We start from the raw sequence: 16853 nt of genomic DNA, 5'->3' as shown, positions 1-16853 counted from the left end.
GTCGTATTCCCTTTAGCTGTTAGACCATTTCAGGGCCTATCAACTCTTCCATTTTCTTTTCACACTGAATCCTGCTCGTAGGCTCCTTTAGACCTCCTTCTGTTTCTTTCTCCCTCCTGAGTTTGTCTTTCAGCTAATTTGATTGCCAGTTGGAACAGTTGGTACCCTGCTTGACTGCTTTCTTCCTTGGGCTCCTTGGTTTCAAACGCTGTAGTTTCCTTTGTTTTTTTTGTGCTAGTAGCTCCCCCCCTCCCTCAATTGTTGAGCAGGTGAATAGGATAAGCTCTCAGTCATTGAGCTAGCAGTCGCAATCAAAGTGTTGAGTCTATCAATGAGGGAGAGGGGACAAGGCCCAGGCAGGACCCGCAACTGAGGAGATGGTGATATTACGAGCGGCGTCGAGTACGAAGCAGAGATGGTGAGGGGAGGCTCAAGCGAGGGGGGCCAAGGAAAGAAGGGGAATGGAGGAGGGAGGGGAGGGGATGATCACTGAGCCTTATCCGTGATCCAGAGGGTTAGAGTGGTTTCCATTTTGTTCGTCTTTCTCCACAAACAGCCACGCTTTGCCTTCCAAGACATCTTTCCCCTTTTCCACAGCCGTATCTCAGCGATCGATTATCCGACAACGCTGTACCAGGAGAGTGCACTGGGCGCAAAACAAAGGACTTAACCGCCAGCACCCTCCCAGTCGGCCGACTGGAGAGCGACTGGACTTGACTGCCGGATTCCCCACCGGCGCTCCGCACCTGTGCAGGGTTGATAAAGGACTTGAAGCGACAGCAACAGGATACACACTGCTGGAAAATGCAAGGGCACATCCTTCTCTCTGCCCTTTTCAGAGCGACTGGACTGGACTGTACTGCCAGACTGGACACTATTAATACATCAATCTACGAGAGCCCCTTATAGGCAAAAGAAAAATGTGTAATGCCTCCCTGGCCTGGGTGCAAAACCAGCCACATCTCAATCAGCCCAAGCCATAAAACTGGCACAGGGCCACAGCGTTTCTAAAATCGGAGGTCTATGGATAAAGTGACTTATTCTTCAAAGGATCAAGACCATATTAAAATCCCCCATAGCTGTCATCACTCCTCCTAAATAGGCTGTGAATCTAAGCAGGAATTTGATAAATAAATATATCCTGTTTCTCGTTGAGGGCAAATAATGAAACGAGGGTCAACCAATGGTCAAATAACCTGCCTTTCAGTAGGATATATCTAACTTTAGGATCCTGGAATATACCCTATTTTACAAAGGGAATCCTCTTCCCCAATATGACGCCTGGCCAACGTGTTTTCTTCCCAGTTAAGGCAAATAATTACATTGGGAACCCGCTGCATGCAGGCCTACGGTCACCTTTGGGGCATACGTGCGTTTCCTGATGCATGATAAATGATGCTTGCCTATCCAGCATTTGTTGTTATAGAGCCTTTTAACCGATGAGTTAACTCCCTGTATGTTTAAGGTAAAAATACTTGAGGTAGCAATATGTACCAAACAGAAATGAATTGCTAAAGCCATATGACTGGATTGAAACTTGAACCCCTCTAGGTCCTGCTGAAAATCTGTGTTAAAATGTGGTTTGACAAATACATTTTTCGCCCTTATCTCTAGCCCCCACACTCCCATCCCCTTAGGTGACTCTCCAGAGACGAGGAAGAACCATTAAGCCAAGCAATATTCATAACTCTTCGGAGCTGTTCTATTGCCCTGAAGGACTGGAATGTAACGCACCCGTCCACCGTAGGGAAACCTAACAGTAAATGCGATCATGCAAAAATGTAACATCTAGGGGAACAACCTAATAGGAGTGCTCAACAACAGCACTATCTTGTAAAACTCAACCTAAGACTGTTGGGGAGAATTTTCATTTCTTGTGCCAATTCCCCTTAACCTGAGACCCCCAGCATTTTTGCTGGACTTCTGGGATGTGTTGCTTTATTCTCCTAATTGGGACATTTTACAACTAATTTTTTTTCTTTATTTTTGCTCTGAGTTGTGAACCCTGTTTTTCTGCCACTGTGATTCTTTTTACTTTTAACTGAGTCATGCTTTCCTCCATGTATGTCACTACTTGCATCTGTAATGAATTGTTGCAGCACCCAGCACCCTATGTGCAGTGTTGCTGGGGAGCTCCTTGGGCTTCCCTTTTTATTTATTATTACTTTTCCATGAGAACTAATGTTCTCAAGGATAGTAGGATACCTTTATCTCACTTCCCTTTCGTTTTTGTGGATCGACACACACCACCGTATGACGAGTTCTGGGGGGGGGCTACATTTCATTACTCCTGTAACTTGTATAGTTACAGTAACAGACAAACCTAAAGTGGGTAGTGGCAGTGGATCCCTATCTACCATTTTTTTGTTAGTTACTTGCATGCTGTTTCCACAGCTGCAGTACAGCACCCACGGGTGAGCATTTTACCAAAATGGCCCCAGTCTTCTTTTATCACCATTTTTCGTTTGTGTTCCTTCTTGGCCGTGCCCTCCGCCATAATTCTGCATCTGTAATCCCATAATTGATGCTTTAAATCCGTGCTGATATTATGCCCTCACCAAGTTCCCTGGGCCAAAAACGAAGTGAATATTGCCTATTCACTGCAGCCTAAACCACAAGGTTTTTGCCATTCCAATATGGCCGCCGCCGCATTTATGGCCAATTCCTACACCTTCCAAGTATCACCTGCATCCTAATTGGCCTCCCCTTCCTAATAGCCAATCGCTGGACACCGGCAGGCGCAAGCCGGCCCCCGACAAAGGCAACCGAAAAAGGCTCTGCCTGACTGAGCTTGACGGAGCTTGCCAGCTGCATGCTGCTGCAGACCTGCTGGTTCTACACTCCCTGCTGCCATCTCTATCCTAACTCAACGATGAGACTTACTGAGCTTCTCAATACTAACTTTGTTTGTGCGCAATACCCTTACTACCACGTTCTATTCAAGAGCCGTCGATGCCTGAATTGCCTGTGCCAACACCTCCCACTCAGCGCCTCCCGGCCTGCATTACAATCCGCTGCCGCATCCAGATCTCGGCCGGCCATCAGGGCTTCTCACCACAGAGCGCCCCACCAAGCTTGCGACCCTGGCCTCCTGCTCCACTACTTCGCAATACGCCGCAGCAGCCTATCCCATATTGCATACCTCCTTCTCGTACGAACTGTATGAACTGGCGGCCCCCTCACCACTACCCTGACTGCCTCGCTCACTGCCAGGAACATATTCTACCTCCAAACTGTGAGTCCGACACAAACGGCATACCCCAGCTTCTCCCGGTGCACGGTTGCAATTCACTATCTGTACCCTACTTATCTTCATTGGCCACAGCTACTGTTATATTGTTTATTGTGAGTACTGCCTACATTTGATATCAGTGCCCTCGCTTGCCGCACGGACCCTAGCTACTTACCCAGCTCCTAACACATGTTACCTGCATGCTACCACAATTATACTCGCTGCCTTACCCAATCTTTATTACAATATTCATGCCTCTGTTGCCTTGGCAAATGTATGTTAGGCTATCTGCTGCATGTCATGCTATTATCACCTGTTCCTGTTTATGAAGTACTAGCCATTGCAATTAAAGATAATTGTGTCATTTTTGCTCATATCTTGAACATTACTGTATGCTAGCACCACAGTGATACCCTCTGCTTAGCACATCATAAATTCATGGATTGTATTATCTGTACTACCCAGTTACCACCGCCACTAATGCTTTCATAGCAAGTGCTTTCTGTGGCAATCTGAGCCTATTAGGCACAATGTACTGCTTCGTCCTTGCACTTTGTACCACACTCCTACCTCTGTCCACATCCAATAGCTCTAAACACCCTGCCTTTATCCACACAACTTCGCCCTCAACTAACATTCAGCACTCCACAGCACACCTCCATCACACAACCAATTTGAATGCTCATTACACTCACCCCACCAACCTCACCTCAAAACTCACACCTCCACAACCGTTGCACCATGCTCTGTCCTAACCCGTACTTGAACTCACCAGCATTATGGCTGGAACATTTTGCAACTAGGCCCACACCCAACCAACCCTGCTTCATCCTCCTCAGGAATCACAGACTAGGCTCAAGATCCTACCATAAATACAAACCCCTAAATTCCCATACTACCTCACCCCATTTGCTCCAGGGACATCCTAAGTCTAGACCTGACCCAATGTCTACCACCCCGACCGACCACTCAATCGCCATAACCCCCTCTCACGTCAGCCCCAACACGGCTATGGCCATCAAGATTAAAGGGACCCTCATCAATGCGAGATCCCCGATAGCTCATGCACTAGACATTGCCAACTTCTTTACATCACACGACTTGGACTTCTTGGCAATCACAGAAACCTGGCTGCATGCTGCAGCAGGTCCCACCTTATCCTTGGCCATCCTCGACAATTACACCATCATTAGGTGTGATAGGAACTCCAACCTCTCTAAAGGTGGGGGTGTTGCCTTCATCTTTAAAAGATCACTCGAACTTAGGCCCGTCCCTCATCAGCAGCTCCCAACAGCTGAACTCTTAACAGTTAAACTTCTAATATCACCCAACCAAACTGCCACCATTCACCACATCTTTTACTGAAGACATCTCATCTATCCTCGCAGAGAACACTAAACCCAAATCCCAAATCATACTATTGGGCGACCTAAACCTGGGCCTCCAAGACGCCAATGATCCCAAAGCCCTTGATTTGGCCATCTCCTTAACCGACCTAGGATTTACCCACCACGTTCACACACCCACCCACAACGAAGGCAGAACCCTTGACTGGCTGACTGACTTGAATTGCAGCATCGACTTAGTGGCGATCACCCCTTGCATATGGTCGGACCATCACAAAATTACCTTCTGCATTAAATCCAGTCAGCAGAGTCCTAAACAAAATATTGCCCCATCTATCTGCACTAGAAATAAAAAGGACTTCAGGAAAGAGAAACTACTCCCCATCATCCTGCCCCTCCCCAACAGAGTATCGTCTACCTGCACAGACCCTAATGTACTAGTAGACATGTATAACCAAACAATCCAAAAAGCCCTCAACATCATATCTCCACTCTACGGAAACCCAAGCCCCGAGCTCACCTTAATTTGGGGTTCTCTCCTCATCTGCGAGATCTATGCAAAACAAAAAGAAATGCAGAGGCCCATTGGAGATCCTATCCCACGGACACTAACAAAAGCTCCCTAATCTTAGCCTCCTCTAACTACAAAGAAGCAATCCTCCTCGCTAAAAGACATGTACAACAATCGTATCATCCTGGCTGAATCCAACACCAAAGAGTTATTCAAGATACTAAAAGAATTAGAATCCCCCATAGCCCCTATCGACAATTGCATCACAGACACAGATTGGTACTCAAATATCCAAAAAGCCCTCCTTGCTAAAATAACTACGCTCCAACACAAAATCAATGCCAAAAAATGTAGCCTTCAGCCCGACTCTCTATTGCTGAGGTGGAAAACATTATTGAAAAATTGAAACCGACTGTCAAGGCGACTCCTGTCCTGCCTCACTCATCAAGGAAGCGGCACAGGATCTTGCCCCCTTCATCACCACTTCCTTCAAATCTGGAATAGTCCCTCATGACCTCAAGGATGCGTGGGTCATCCCACTCCTAAAAAAACCTACCTTGGACCCAAGCAACCCAAGTAACTACAGACCATCACCACTGTTCCCTTCTTATTAAAAATCCTTGACCGTGCTGCTTACCTTCAAATTCAGGACAACCTTGAGAACAATAAACTTCTAGGCCTCTGTCAATCTGGTTTCCGACCCAGACACGTACAGAAACTGCCCTCATCCACCTTAAGTAACAAATCGAGGTCCTAAACGACAATGGTAAGCTAGCCCTTCTACTATTATTCGATTTTATCAGCAGCATTTGACTTTGTTAATCATCAAATTCTCTCCCTCCACCTTAAAAATGCTGCCCACTTTTCAAATGAAGCTACATCCTGGATCAGCTCCTTCTTGGCAAACAGAACCATGCAGGTCTTCTCCCCATCTGCTTCTGCTGAACCCTCCCCAGTCCTGTGCGGCGTACCACAAGGGTCCTGTGTATCGCCCATACTTTACAATGTCTTCACGAAGCCACTCTTTGATATTCTTGACTATCTGGGTGTCACCTACACTAGCTACGCCGATGACACCCAGATACTCATCCCTATCACTGGTGACTAAGCGACCGACTCAAAAGCCCTTAATGACGTATACTCATTATCCAAGCATGGATGGCGCATCTTGGCCTATGCCTAAATGATAAAAAAAACTGAGTTACTCATCCTTGGCTCCCACAGCAAACTCAATAAATTGGACCTGGCCTTCAAAACATTCATCATTGACGGCAATACCATCAATGTGTCCAAAGACACTAAAACTCTAGGAATTTTATCTTGACTCGAGCCTATTCCTCACGAGACAAACCAATGCAGTGGCCTCAGCATCGGCGTACACATGCAAACTGATCACTGCATACAGGCCCTTCCTGACTACTGCCAACTGTTTTATGCTGGCGATAACGCTAGTCATGGCAAAAATTGGCTACTGCAATGCCTTATACCTTGGGACTAGCCAAAGAAACATCAACAAGTTACAGGTAACGCAGAATAATGCGATAAGAGCTGCCCTTAACATTCCCCGGAAAGTCCACATCTCCAACACTAGACGCAGTTTACATTGGCTCCCTGTCACTCCCAGAATTTCCCTCAAAACGTTGGCACTAACCCACAAGTGTCAGTCCAATCTGTCCCTGCCTACTTAGCTGACCGCTTTACCTCTCACTGCTCATCCCGCCCACTGGGATCAGCCTATGCTCACACCCTATCCACGCCCAGATTCCCGTAGTCAAGCCTGGAGAGTATAGTAGCTCTAGCAATGATGGGGCTGTTGTGCTGACTTAAGTGAGGTGTAATTTGCCTCAACAATTTTTGGTGCTATTGGCAGGTCTGTTTGATGTATGCCACCTGTACGTCTGCTCCTAGGGAGGCCTGTAAATAGACACCAAGGGTCTTTACTTTATCTGAGACCTTCACTGGAGAGTTTTTAATTTTAAAGGTTGCATAGGCAGGGGCGAGTTTAGTTCTTGCTTGGTGGAAACCAAAGACCATGAGCGCGGTTTTCCCTCCATTGAGGAACACCCAATTGGACTTCATCCATGCCTCAATGGAGTTCTAGATGGAATAGAGTCTGCTGTTGTCTCTTGTGTGACAGCCCATCAGTTCCATCACCAGTTGTGGGTCATCTGCGACGTTTGTAAAAATAAAATAATAATAATATTTCCATGTTGGTAAGAAGAGAGTGCAGAGACAGCACATGTACATTTTGAAAAGGAGGCTGCTCTCTCCCTCCCATCTTTTCTAACCGCTTCTCTATTGACTTTCCTGCACTCCTCGCTAAATCTGGTAGGAAGAAGTTTAAAAAGGATATCTTGGTCTCCAACCCAGGCCTCCCTATCGCTGACACCTATACCAGTGCCTCCTTCAGGCAAACCTTCACAGACATCCTCTGTAGTTCCCTCGCCAGACCTATGGACTCTTCATATGGTCTCTATGCTCTCTCCTTCTCTTCCTCTCCCATTAACGGTGGCACGCAGTGGGAGGCCCTCCTGGCCTCCTTCCACTCCTCTAAGGTCATCATTAATGTTTACTTGAATGGTACTGTCTTGGTCCAAGGCCCTCAAGCCAACCTTCTCCTCTTTGATAGACTATTCCTGCGCCTCTTCAACTTCCTTTCTTCTCCTGCTGTCCCCTCTCTCCCCTCCAGAGCCCCCCCTTGCTGGCCCCTCCTTGGCTTCCTTGCCCTCTACCTTCTTTTCTGCCCCGCCCTCGGGCTGCTTCTACACCTCCGCAGGGCGTACCTCTGATTTGTACCCCTCCCCGGAAGTCTTTCAAGGACGGCAACCTTCTCCATATTGCCTCTCTAAACTCTCGCTCAGCTGTCAAACACTCCTGACAACTTAACCTTGTTGTTCTTGCTCTCAGAGACAAGGTTCACGGCCAGCTCTGTCACAAGCTTTGACACACTCCTCCCTGATGGCTACAAGATCCTCTCCGTGCCCAGATCCAACCGTTCTATAGGGGGTGTAGCCCTGATCTTCCCAGAGTGGATTCCTGCCTCTTTCATTCCTACTCAGGCCTACTCCTCTTTCGAATGCTTCGTCTGCAGGCTCTCTCGCTTACTGTAGCTACCATCTATTGATCACCTGGTCAGATTTCCCCCTTCCCCCTTCCTCTCTGAGTGGGTGGACCTCTCCTCTTCCCTCCTGGTCTCGACCACCCAACTCCTCCTCCTTGGACACTTTAACATCCACCTGGATGCTTCCTGTCCTTCCTCTGGACTCTTTCGTGACCACTGCAATTCTCCCCGCTGGCCCGACTCGCTCTGCAGGGCACACTCTGGATGTTCTGATCTCTTCAGACCTTCCCCTTTCGATCCCTCTCACCATTCCTCTCCTCGAGTGATCACTTTCTCCTTTCTTCCGAGCTCAACCTCTCTACCCCTCAGGCCAAGCCAACTACAGCACTGCCACCTACCTTCTTGGTTATCCGACCCATGAAGCGTGTGTTAGTTGAGGCTTTTGACGCCACCCCGCCCCCTGGCTGACTCACAACCTGACACAGCCCTTTCCATGCTCCACTCTGCTATATCTGATACTCTCGATGCTCTTGCCCCTGTCATGAGGATCCGCTTGAAGCCCAAAGCCAAGTGTAACTCTTGGTATGACTCAGACCTCGTCACCCTTAAACGCAAGTGCAGGGTGGCCGAGAGGAAATGACATGCTTCTTGTACATCTGCTGACAAACTGGCCTGCCGCCTGCTCCAAAGGCAATACCGGCACTCTGTACACACCAGGAAGAGAGCCCACATCCAATCCTGCATCTCTGTGGCATCGAACAACTCGGCAGACCTCTTTAAGATCTGCAGGGAGCTGGCCAATCCTGCTGCAGTCTCTACCTCTCCTGTCCCCTCCCAGGCCCTCTGCATGGCCCTGGCTTCTCATTTCATCTATAAAACTCAGGACATCCTATCCTCTCTCTCTTCTTCTCTCCCCTGCCACCCCCCCAATCTACTCCCTCCTCTCTCTCTGGCCCTTCTTCGGCCACTCCTTCTCCCTCCTTCTCTGCCTTTCCCCTGTTCTCCCCTGACACGGTTTCTAGGCATCCCGAGCTCTTTGCTCATCCGCCTCCAACTCACTCTCGGTCAGTCGCTTCTCCAAGCAGCGAGTTGGCGGTAGATCTTTCTTCTGCTGGGGCATCTCTCTATGGAACAGCATCCCTGCCTCTCTGAAACTTGAGGAGAACAATCTCTGGTTACCGAAGCACCTCAAGACCCTCCTCTTTGTTTCTGCTTTCTCACCTTCTCTCCCCTGCTGATCTCCTGGCTGAAACTGATACTGCACTGGTTACCGGACTACCCTCTGATCTCGGGCCCAGGTCCCCTTCTGGCAATCCCTGCACTCAGGGCTGTTTCTGTATCCCTGCAGCCCCTACTAGCACTTGACACCTGATGTCTGCACTTGCCCTTGCACTTGCCACCAGCTGGCCACGCTGTCTTATTTATTTACTGTTATCCTATGTACTGCACTGCCCCCCCCCATTTCCACCTGCACTTTAACTTCGTGCCCCCCCCCCTCCCCTGCACTTGCACAATCTCAATGTCACCTGGCCTAGTAGGATCGTTGTCTGTCTTCCCTCTGTCCCCCTCCCTTGCCACGTCGCGCCTTGAAAATCTTGTGTACAGGCGTGTTATAAATGCCTTATCACCTCTGACTTCAAAGCTCTGTTCACAGATTGAAATTTCCCTTCCTTTGGGACGCTTCTCAAGCTCAACCATCTGTTTATCCAGCACCTTTTGTTTCCTTGTATTTCTTTTTTAATTTCTCTTACAAGTTGCTGTAGGTCATGCCGGAGGTGGCCGAAGTGTTAATTTCTGTCGCCAAATATTCTCTGCATGTATTTGCACCATTACTATGTTGTTTTTTTGTTCCGTCATGAGTGTAACAAGGTTGCCACCGTTCCAGGATGAAGGTCCACAAACGCGATCCTGGGACAGAGAGGCGAGATGAGTGTGTTAATGTCCCATACATATAGACACTCGCCCCGTGCATTCTTTGGGAGCCTCCATCTTCTGGTTAGATGAAAGAAATGCTTCCCTACCTGGAATGCACTGCGCACCATGTCACCGTTGGGCTCTGACGCACTAGGGCAGGGAATACTAGGAGCCCAGCTGATCCACAATCGTACCCCCAGGAGAAGCCCCCTTTGGTCTGGCGTGTGTGCCCCTGATCTGACGCTTGTAGTCGGAAGCTCTTATGGTATGGGCGCAATCTTGGAAATGTACGCATTGCCCCAAGTCTGGCCTAATTTCTCTGTATTTTACCAGGACTCAAGAGCCAAAGGATAAACCCCCACCACCTCCCTCCCAGATGCTGGATGGTCCTGTTGACAATTGCTGCTAGGAGGTTGTGGTGAGTGCATGTAAAACCATGCATAAGCGGCCAGTGATGCCCAGGTACAACAGACACATCTGCTATGGTACTCCGCTACCCATTTGCTTTAATTTTCACTTTACACTGTTGTATAACATTGGTTTTCCCTGCAGTTTGAAAGCCCATACGCTTTTGTTTAAACTCAAAACCATAACCCTTCAACATTGAAGGACTCATGCAGAAGTAATTTCTGTGAAGTCCTTGCATAAAAAGTTAGTTTCCTTTACTTAGTGCGTTTTCACCTCCTGAATCATTTCTAGATTAAGGATATATTTTTTCAAAGATTCTGCATGGACATTCCTTTATTGTGTTTCTACTTTGTGTTACACTGTACCTTTTTACCACCCTGCTCACACCAAAGAATGAAGCTTTTAACTGTTCTGCCTCTACACAGTTACCCCGGGGAGAGTCAGGCATCTAACAGAGAAGCCAATCAAACTAGGTATCTGTCTTTCCCTGCTCTACACATAGAGGTTAGGAAAAATCTCCTGATGGCTACCAATCTCTTAGCCAAGGAAAGCTTGAAGGATGCCAGTTTTCCTAGGTTTAGGACAGTAAACCCAGACCATAGAATGCTGAATGGGAGATACCCATAGCAATATTATAAAAATAAAAGAATTGTACTTATGGATTTCACAACTGCTTTAAACTGCAGCATGATGTAGAATACATTCAGTTTACACTTGTATGTCTGTGAGCTTCATGTTTTAGTTTGTAGATTCAAAACATTCACAAAGATTCCAAGTAGAGAGCCTTTTAAACCCTACATTTACACTTGTCTTGTATACATTAACATACTTTCTGTTGTGCTATTGCATCACATTGATTCACAATACTGCATGACCTTGGCCAGTTTCCCTAGGAATGCTTGTTCAGATTTTCACCAGGGTATGTTTCAATAGGGTTGACATGATGGCTCTGTTCACACCACATTTCCACATTCATATGGGAAATAAATCATTAACTCCAATTTGTACAACTGTAGTTAATCAAGAATACAGCTTCCAGCCTGCACTAATTTGTAAAATGAATGTCCAGGACTCAAAAATTAGTATGATACAAACATGGACGCATCTTGTCACGCTATGCTCTAGCCACCATTTTGAGTCAGAATGATGTTGTGTATTTTGACTGCATCTTATAATGTTACTATGTTTTCTGTTTTAGATATCTAACCACAAAGGACTTTTTTCATGGGTTCATCAGCGCTGGGGGGCAAAAGACAGTGAATGAACTCAATGATGGTCCTTGTGGAGACGCCACCTCAATATCCCCTTCTGACAAGGATACTGCTGAACCTGAAACGAAAAAGATCAAGCTATCCAACATCCAGGAAGACACTGTAGAGGAGAACTCTAAGGAAAACCAAAGTAACAAGCAAAAAAAGAGAGCTAGAGGACAAAATAAGAGAAGACCCTACCAGAAGCCAACAATCTATGTAGAAAGGAGCTTGTGCCCATCTATAAAACAGGTAGGTGACCATTTCTACAGCAAGGCCTTGTTATGTTCAACAATATTTCTTTTAAAAATATTTCTCCACCTGCATACCATCCTCCCCATATTTTTCTTTTATGGATCCTTATACTCCACTTTTTCCTTGCCTCACACCACTTCGGCCAAGTCTCCCCTGAAGACCCAATACACTGAAGCATTACTCAGATCCTCAACTGCCACCATTCAACACATTCAGAAGTTACCACATACACATGCTTTAGCAGAACCTCCTGATAGTAGGTAGGAAAACGTGATTGGTAAATGTATTTTTTGCAACAATTGCTATCCACCCATTGGCACAATGTGTGTGGGGACCTGATTGCATGGGTATAGCGGTTCCATGTGTTAATATCCCCACAAAAATATCACCATACAAAAATATTGCCATATTTTTGCGGCGATATTAAGGCATGGAACCTGCGGGGGACACCCCTGCATTCTTTTTAAAGGAGCAGGGGACACCCCCGCAACCCCTGCTCCCAAAAGCCCCAAAAATTATCCCCCCCCAAAAATAGCGCCTATGGCCGTTCCAGACGACCATATATACAGCGATATTGGTAGTGGGGGATAATATGTAGTGTCCTCTGTAAAAGAAAGTGAATGTAAAGAACCCAACAAATCCCCACTAGCATTCTACCAGCTTTCCTTAAGATGAATGTCTTTTTCACATTATCCCTTCACTCCCCCTGTTCCTCTGTCAACTTTTTAGGTCCTCCCACATTTCTCTCCTCACTGTGTTCCCTGGACGCCACCTATGTCACCGAAAGGGCTTCAATTTCACTTTCTCTGCTCCTCCCACTAGCCTATCAGTGCACTATGCCCTCCGCTATTGGTTTCTTTCTACCAAGTCCTTCTTCCTGGAGGGTAAAAGAGGGTTAATCAGCAGGCCATCATATTCCTAGAGGAGAGGTGTGGAAGGTGGGCGCGGGGGTAGTCATTGGAGAAAGTGGTAGGGGGGTTGTTGAAGGAGTTGGAAAGATCCAGGCAGGAGTTGTTGGAGGAGGTTGGAAGTTTAAAGGAGAAAGGTGTAAAGTTGTTGGAATAGTTAGGAGGATGCAAGGAAGGGCTACCAGAGTTGTTGATGGAGTTGAGTATCATCAAGAAGGAGTTTGAGAAGTTGAAGGGACGAGACTGCACAGAAGGTGGTATTGTGGAATTGGCGAAACAAAAAAAAGTGGAGGCATTAAGAGAAGGGTGGAAGAGTTCTCTCGAGAGGTGGGAATCGAGGAGGTGGTTGTTCAGAGGAAGGAAGTTGTTGGAGGTTGTTGCAAGAGAGGAGAAGATGGAAAAGGGGTATTTAGTCAGAAAAGGTATTTGGAGAGGAAGCTTGGCCACAACAGTTTGGGAAGAAGGTGGTTGAAAGATTGTTGGAGGCAGGGAGGAAGGACGTACAGCGTGAGTAAAAACGGATGAGTAGCGAGGAGAGTGTCATGGCCAATGGTCATGGGGCCAGTCCTTCCTCATCTCCAGGGTCCCATTGGACCCAGTCCTGGCGCCTCTGGCGCCAGGCTCATGTTAAAGTGTTCTCTGCACACTGTAGGCCTAGGGCGTGTGCAACTGGGCCGGGCGTGGCCCAAGGAGCAGAACTGGAAGGCACGTGCTACAGGCCCAAAGAAGGACAAGGTGGAGTTTGCAGGCGGAGCTATGGGAGGTGCCTGAACCAGCCTATATACGGCCAGCTCATCCACGTGCCCTCGCTTCGTGTTATTCTGCATCCAAGCAGCTGAACGCTCTCCCTGTTCCTCGCTGGATTACAGCCTCATCTTCGAGATTTCCTGGGAATGCTTCTTACCAGCAGTCTTCCGCCTCATCTCCACGAGCATCTTTTCTCCAGCTACTCCGTCACTGCGGACGCGTCTTACCTGCTGCCAGTCGCTCCATTTGCTACCAGCCCCTACATCGCTGAGCGCGCATCTTGCCTACTATCAGCCTTCACATCGCTGAGCGTGCCTCTTACCTGTCGTCAGCCGCTACATCGCTGAGCACGCACCTTACCTGTCGCCAGCCTCTACATCGCTAGCGCTCCAGTTGCTGCATCGCTGAACTTGCTTCTTAACTGCAACTCGTCGTGGCCTGTGCCGGACTCTTCTTCTTCTTACCTCCATTTCATTACGGCCTGAGTCGAGGCTTCTTCCGAGCCAACATTCCACCACGGTCAGAGCCGGAGACGCCCTCTTGCCACCACGAATCTTAATCGAAGGCCCAGACACCATTCTTCATCGTCGGCCTGCACCTACGAGGGAAAAGAACAAACAGGTTAGAACTTACATGCGCTCACACGGCCGCATATATACATGAGACATTGCAAGAATTACTGCTAGACAGAATACAGTCATCACGACCAAACTATAATCATACTAAAGACTTACCTCATACTTGGATTGGTCGCAGCCAGTCTGGATCAACTGTCCAATGGACAAGTGAAGTTAACTCGGTCCGTGGATCCCAAGGAGGGAGGAGGTATGACAGAGTCATGGCGGTGAGGGAAGTAGGGCCGATCTAGTAGTTAGGGCTTGTAGACTACTCCTGCTGGACCAGAACCCTTGCTCCCTAATAAGCCCGCAATTGCCGCTCACCACCCTTGGAGACCTGAATTGGACATCTGGGCCCTTCCCTGGAACTGGCTGGTGCACAGTAGGGAAGGACTGTATCTGGGGATTCAGGGACTCCCCAAGAAAGCCTAGACAAGGGACTCCCCAAGAAAGCCTAGACCAAGGTTTTTTTTTTTGTTTCGGCAACCACTGGGCCAAGAGTCTGCAACTCAAGGTGCTTCACCCGAGAGGGTATCAACTAGAGCCCTACTGATTGTTTCTTTTTACCCTTAATTATAAGAATCTTTTTTTCTTGTGTTTTAACAAATTCCCTGAAATACATGTGTTCATTTCCTGCCTTTACATTATCTTTTGTGGGTGTCCTGACAGTTTATACACCACACATTAAAAACTCAAGTACCTCTTATTGGGCCTATTCCTCAAAATCTGATGCAAGGTGGAGGCTGGGAAACAATGGATCTGAATGAAAGGCAGGAGATCATATAGACGGAGGTTGAGGCCACAAAAGACCATGGGGAAGAGAGTCTAGGTAGAAGCTGGATAGGATAAGGGGAACTGGTAAACTAGCCCAATGGACTATTTCCAGACTATCTTCCTCTTCCCTAAGCTCCATCTCCTTATACACCATGTTTTTTCTCCTTGTACCTTTCTGTGCGTTAGCGCTCTCATCCCTAGGCTCCTCTTCCCCAGGCTCCTCCATGCCACCACAGTCTATTCCCTCAGGCTCTCTTGATACATGCTCCACCCCATACCTCAGGCTGACCCACCCTTCTCAAGCCCTTTAAGTTCTGTTATCCATAGATTGTTGCCCTCCTCCATTGCCTTTTTTCACACCTTCATTTTCTGTTCAGCTTCATACACTTTTCCATATTCCCCATTCTAAGCAGCAATGCACAGAATGGGAATGGGCAAAGTTACATGGCACATAAAACCATCGCTTTGCATTGAGCATTTGCTTAATTAGCTGTTTTCTTGGTCATGTCGATTTCTTTTATCAATGCCAAGATAAACAGGTTAAATAGTTAAGTGTCTATTAAGGAAACCTAAAAATAAACGCATCAGTCTAAGCCGTTAATGTAACCCCTAATTTGATATTACATTTCTAAGGTTTAAATAACGAAGTTTAATATTTTTGACCCCTGAATTAAAACTTAAGGCCTTTAAAAACAAACCTAACCTTCTTAATGTAAGCCTAGGCCAAACACTTCACTGAATTGTAAATGTAATCCTGTCCCCTTTTCTCCATAATGTATGATCGTCCCAGCGTAGGGAAGGGACCAAAACCTTTTAGCCCTGCAAAAAAGTGCATTTCCCCATCAAAATCGGAGTCCGCAGATGTGCAGCTGCGGGCGTGATGACGCTACGCTAGCGCTACCCTCCATCTCCTCACTTCCGTTGTGTTTTCTGCGACTGGTTCAGACCAGCTCCGCCAGAGAACATAATGGCATTTCGCTGCATCATATTTTGATCTCATTGGTGCCTGGTGCATCACTTCCACCTGCGCATCTATGGTGCAACCAGTTTCAGCCGGTGTGCATTCTGAGGGCTCCTTCCCAGCTTCGGACCCTCATGTACTCTGCCTTGAGTGCCTGGGGTCCAGATACCTGTGCAGCATGCAACGCCGTTAACACCTCGATCACTCAAGTATCTGGTGTACAGGTGTCGAGAGATTGTTTCAAAGTATCCACTGGATCACCTGAAGGCATTTGATCATCAGAGGTCAGTACCTTATTTTCTTCTACCCTGGGAGGCCCTCTGTGGGGGGAGTGATTGGATTCTAGTACTGGTTCCAGTCCTGAGGCTCTCCAGGAGGGAGGACGTTCCCTGTGACGCTAGTTCCCCCAGGGTTTGTGGAAAGCGGTACCTCACAGTGAGAGACTCCCCTTCCGGGGATAGGGACTCCTGTTACGTGAAGGAACTCCCTAAACCCTTTTCACATGATACCAGGTACTGTAAGGAAGGCATTGTATTAACAGTGAGACAGACACAAGTGACCACAGTTCAAGGGTGTTTAATGAACTTGCTCAAGGGTGTGATAAACACCTATCTAAACCTAAATCTCCAGATGGGAGCAAGATACGACCATCAAATAATAAAATCTCCAGATGGGAGCAAGATACGACCATTAAATAATAATGCAGTCCTAATGGAGTCTTTTCAAAATAAAAAGGCCTATACTAAAACCTATTGCCAATCCTTACCACTCATTTACAAATATTGTGGGTTAATGTTCATAAAAAAGAAAGAAGGTCACAAAATAATATGTCGGGATGCTTGGGCCGTTGGCCTCATTCCCCACGTTTT

General features: G+C 47.3%; 1 protein-coding gene across 1 annotated transcript in view; it reads left to right on the top strand.

Moving 5' to 3' along the window:
• Positions 1-16853, top strand: part of DUS3L (dihydrouridine synthase 3 like) — a 947437-nt gene that overhangs the window by 184133 nt on the left and 746451 nt on the right. The window contains exon 3 of the mRNA XM_069648414.1: positions 11671-11974. Coding sequence (XP_069504515.1) covers positions 11671-11974 — 304 coding nt within the window. The remainder of the gene's footprint in view (positions 1-11670; positions 11975-16853) is intronic.

Source organism: Ambystoma mexicanum, chromosome 2q, assembly GCF_040938575.1.
Source record: "Ambystoma mexicanum isolate Mex_15411 chromosome 2q, UKY_AmexF1_1, whole genome shotgun sequence".
In the NCBI taxonomy this organism is placed as follows: domain Eukaryota; kingdom Metazoa; phylum Chordata; class Amphibia; order Caudata; family Ambystomatidae; genus Ambystoma; species Ambystoma mexicanum.
This window is presented reverse-complemented; position numbering and strand designations above follow the sequence as displayed.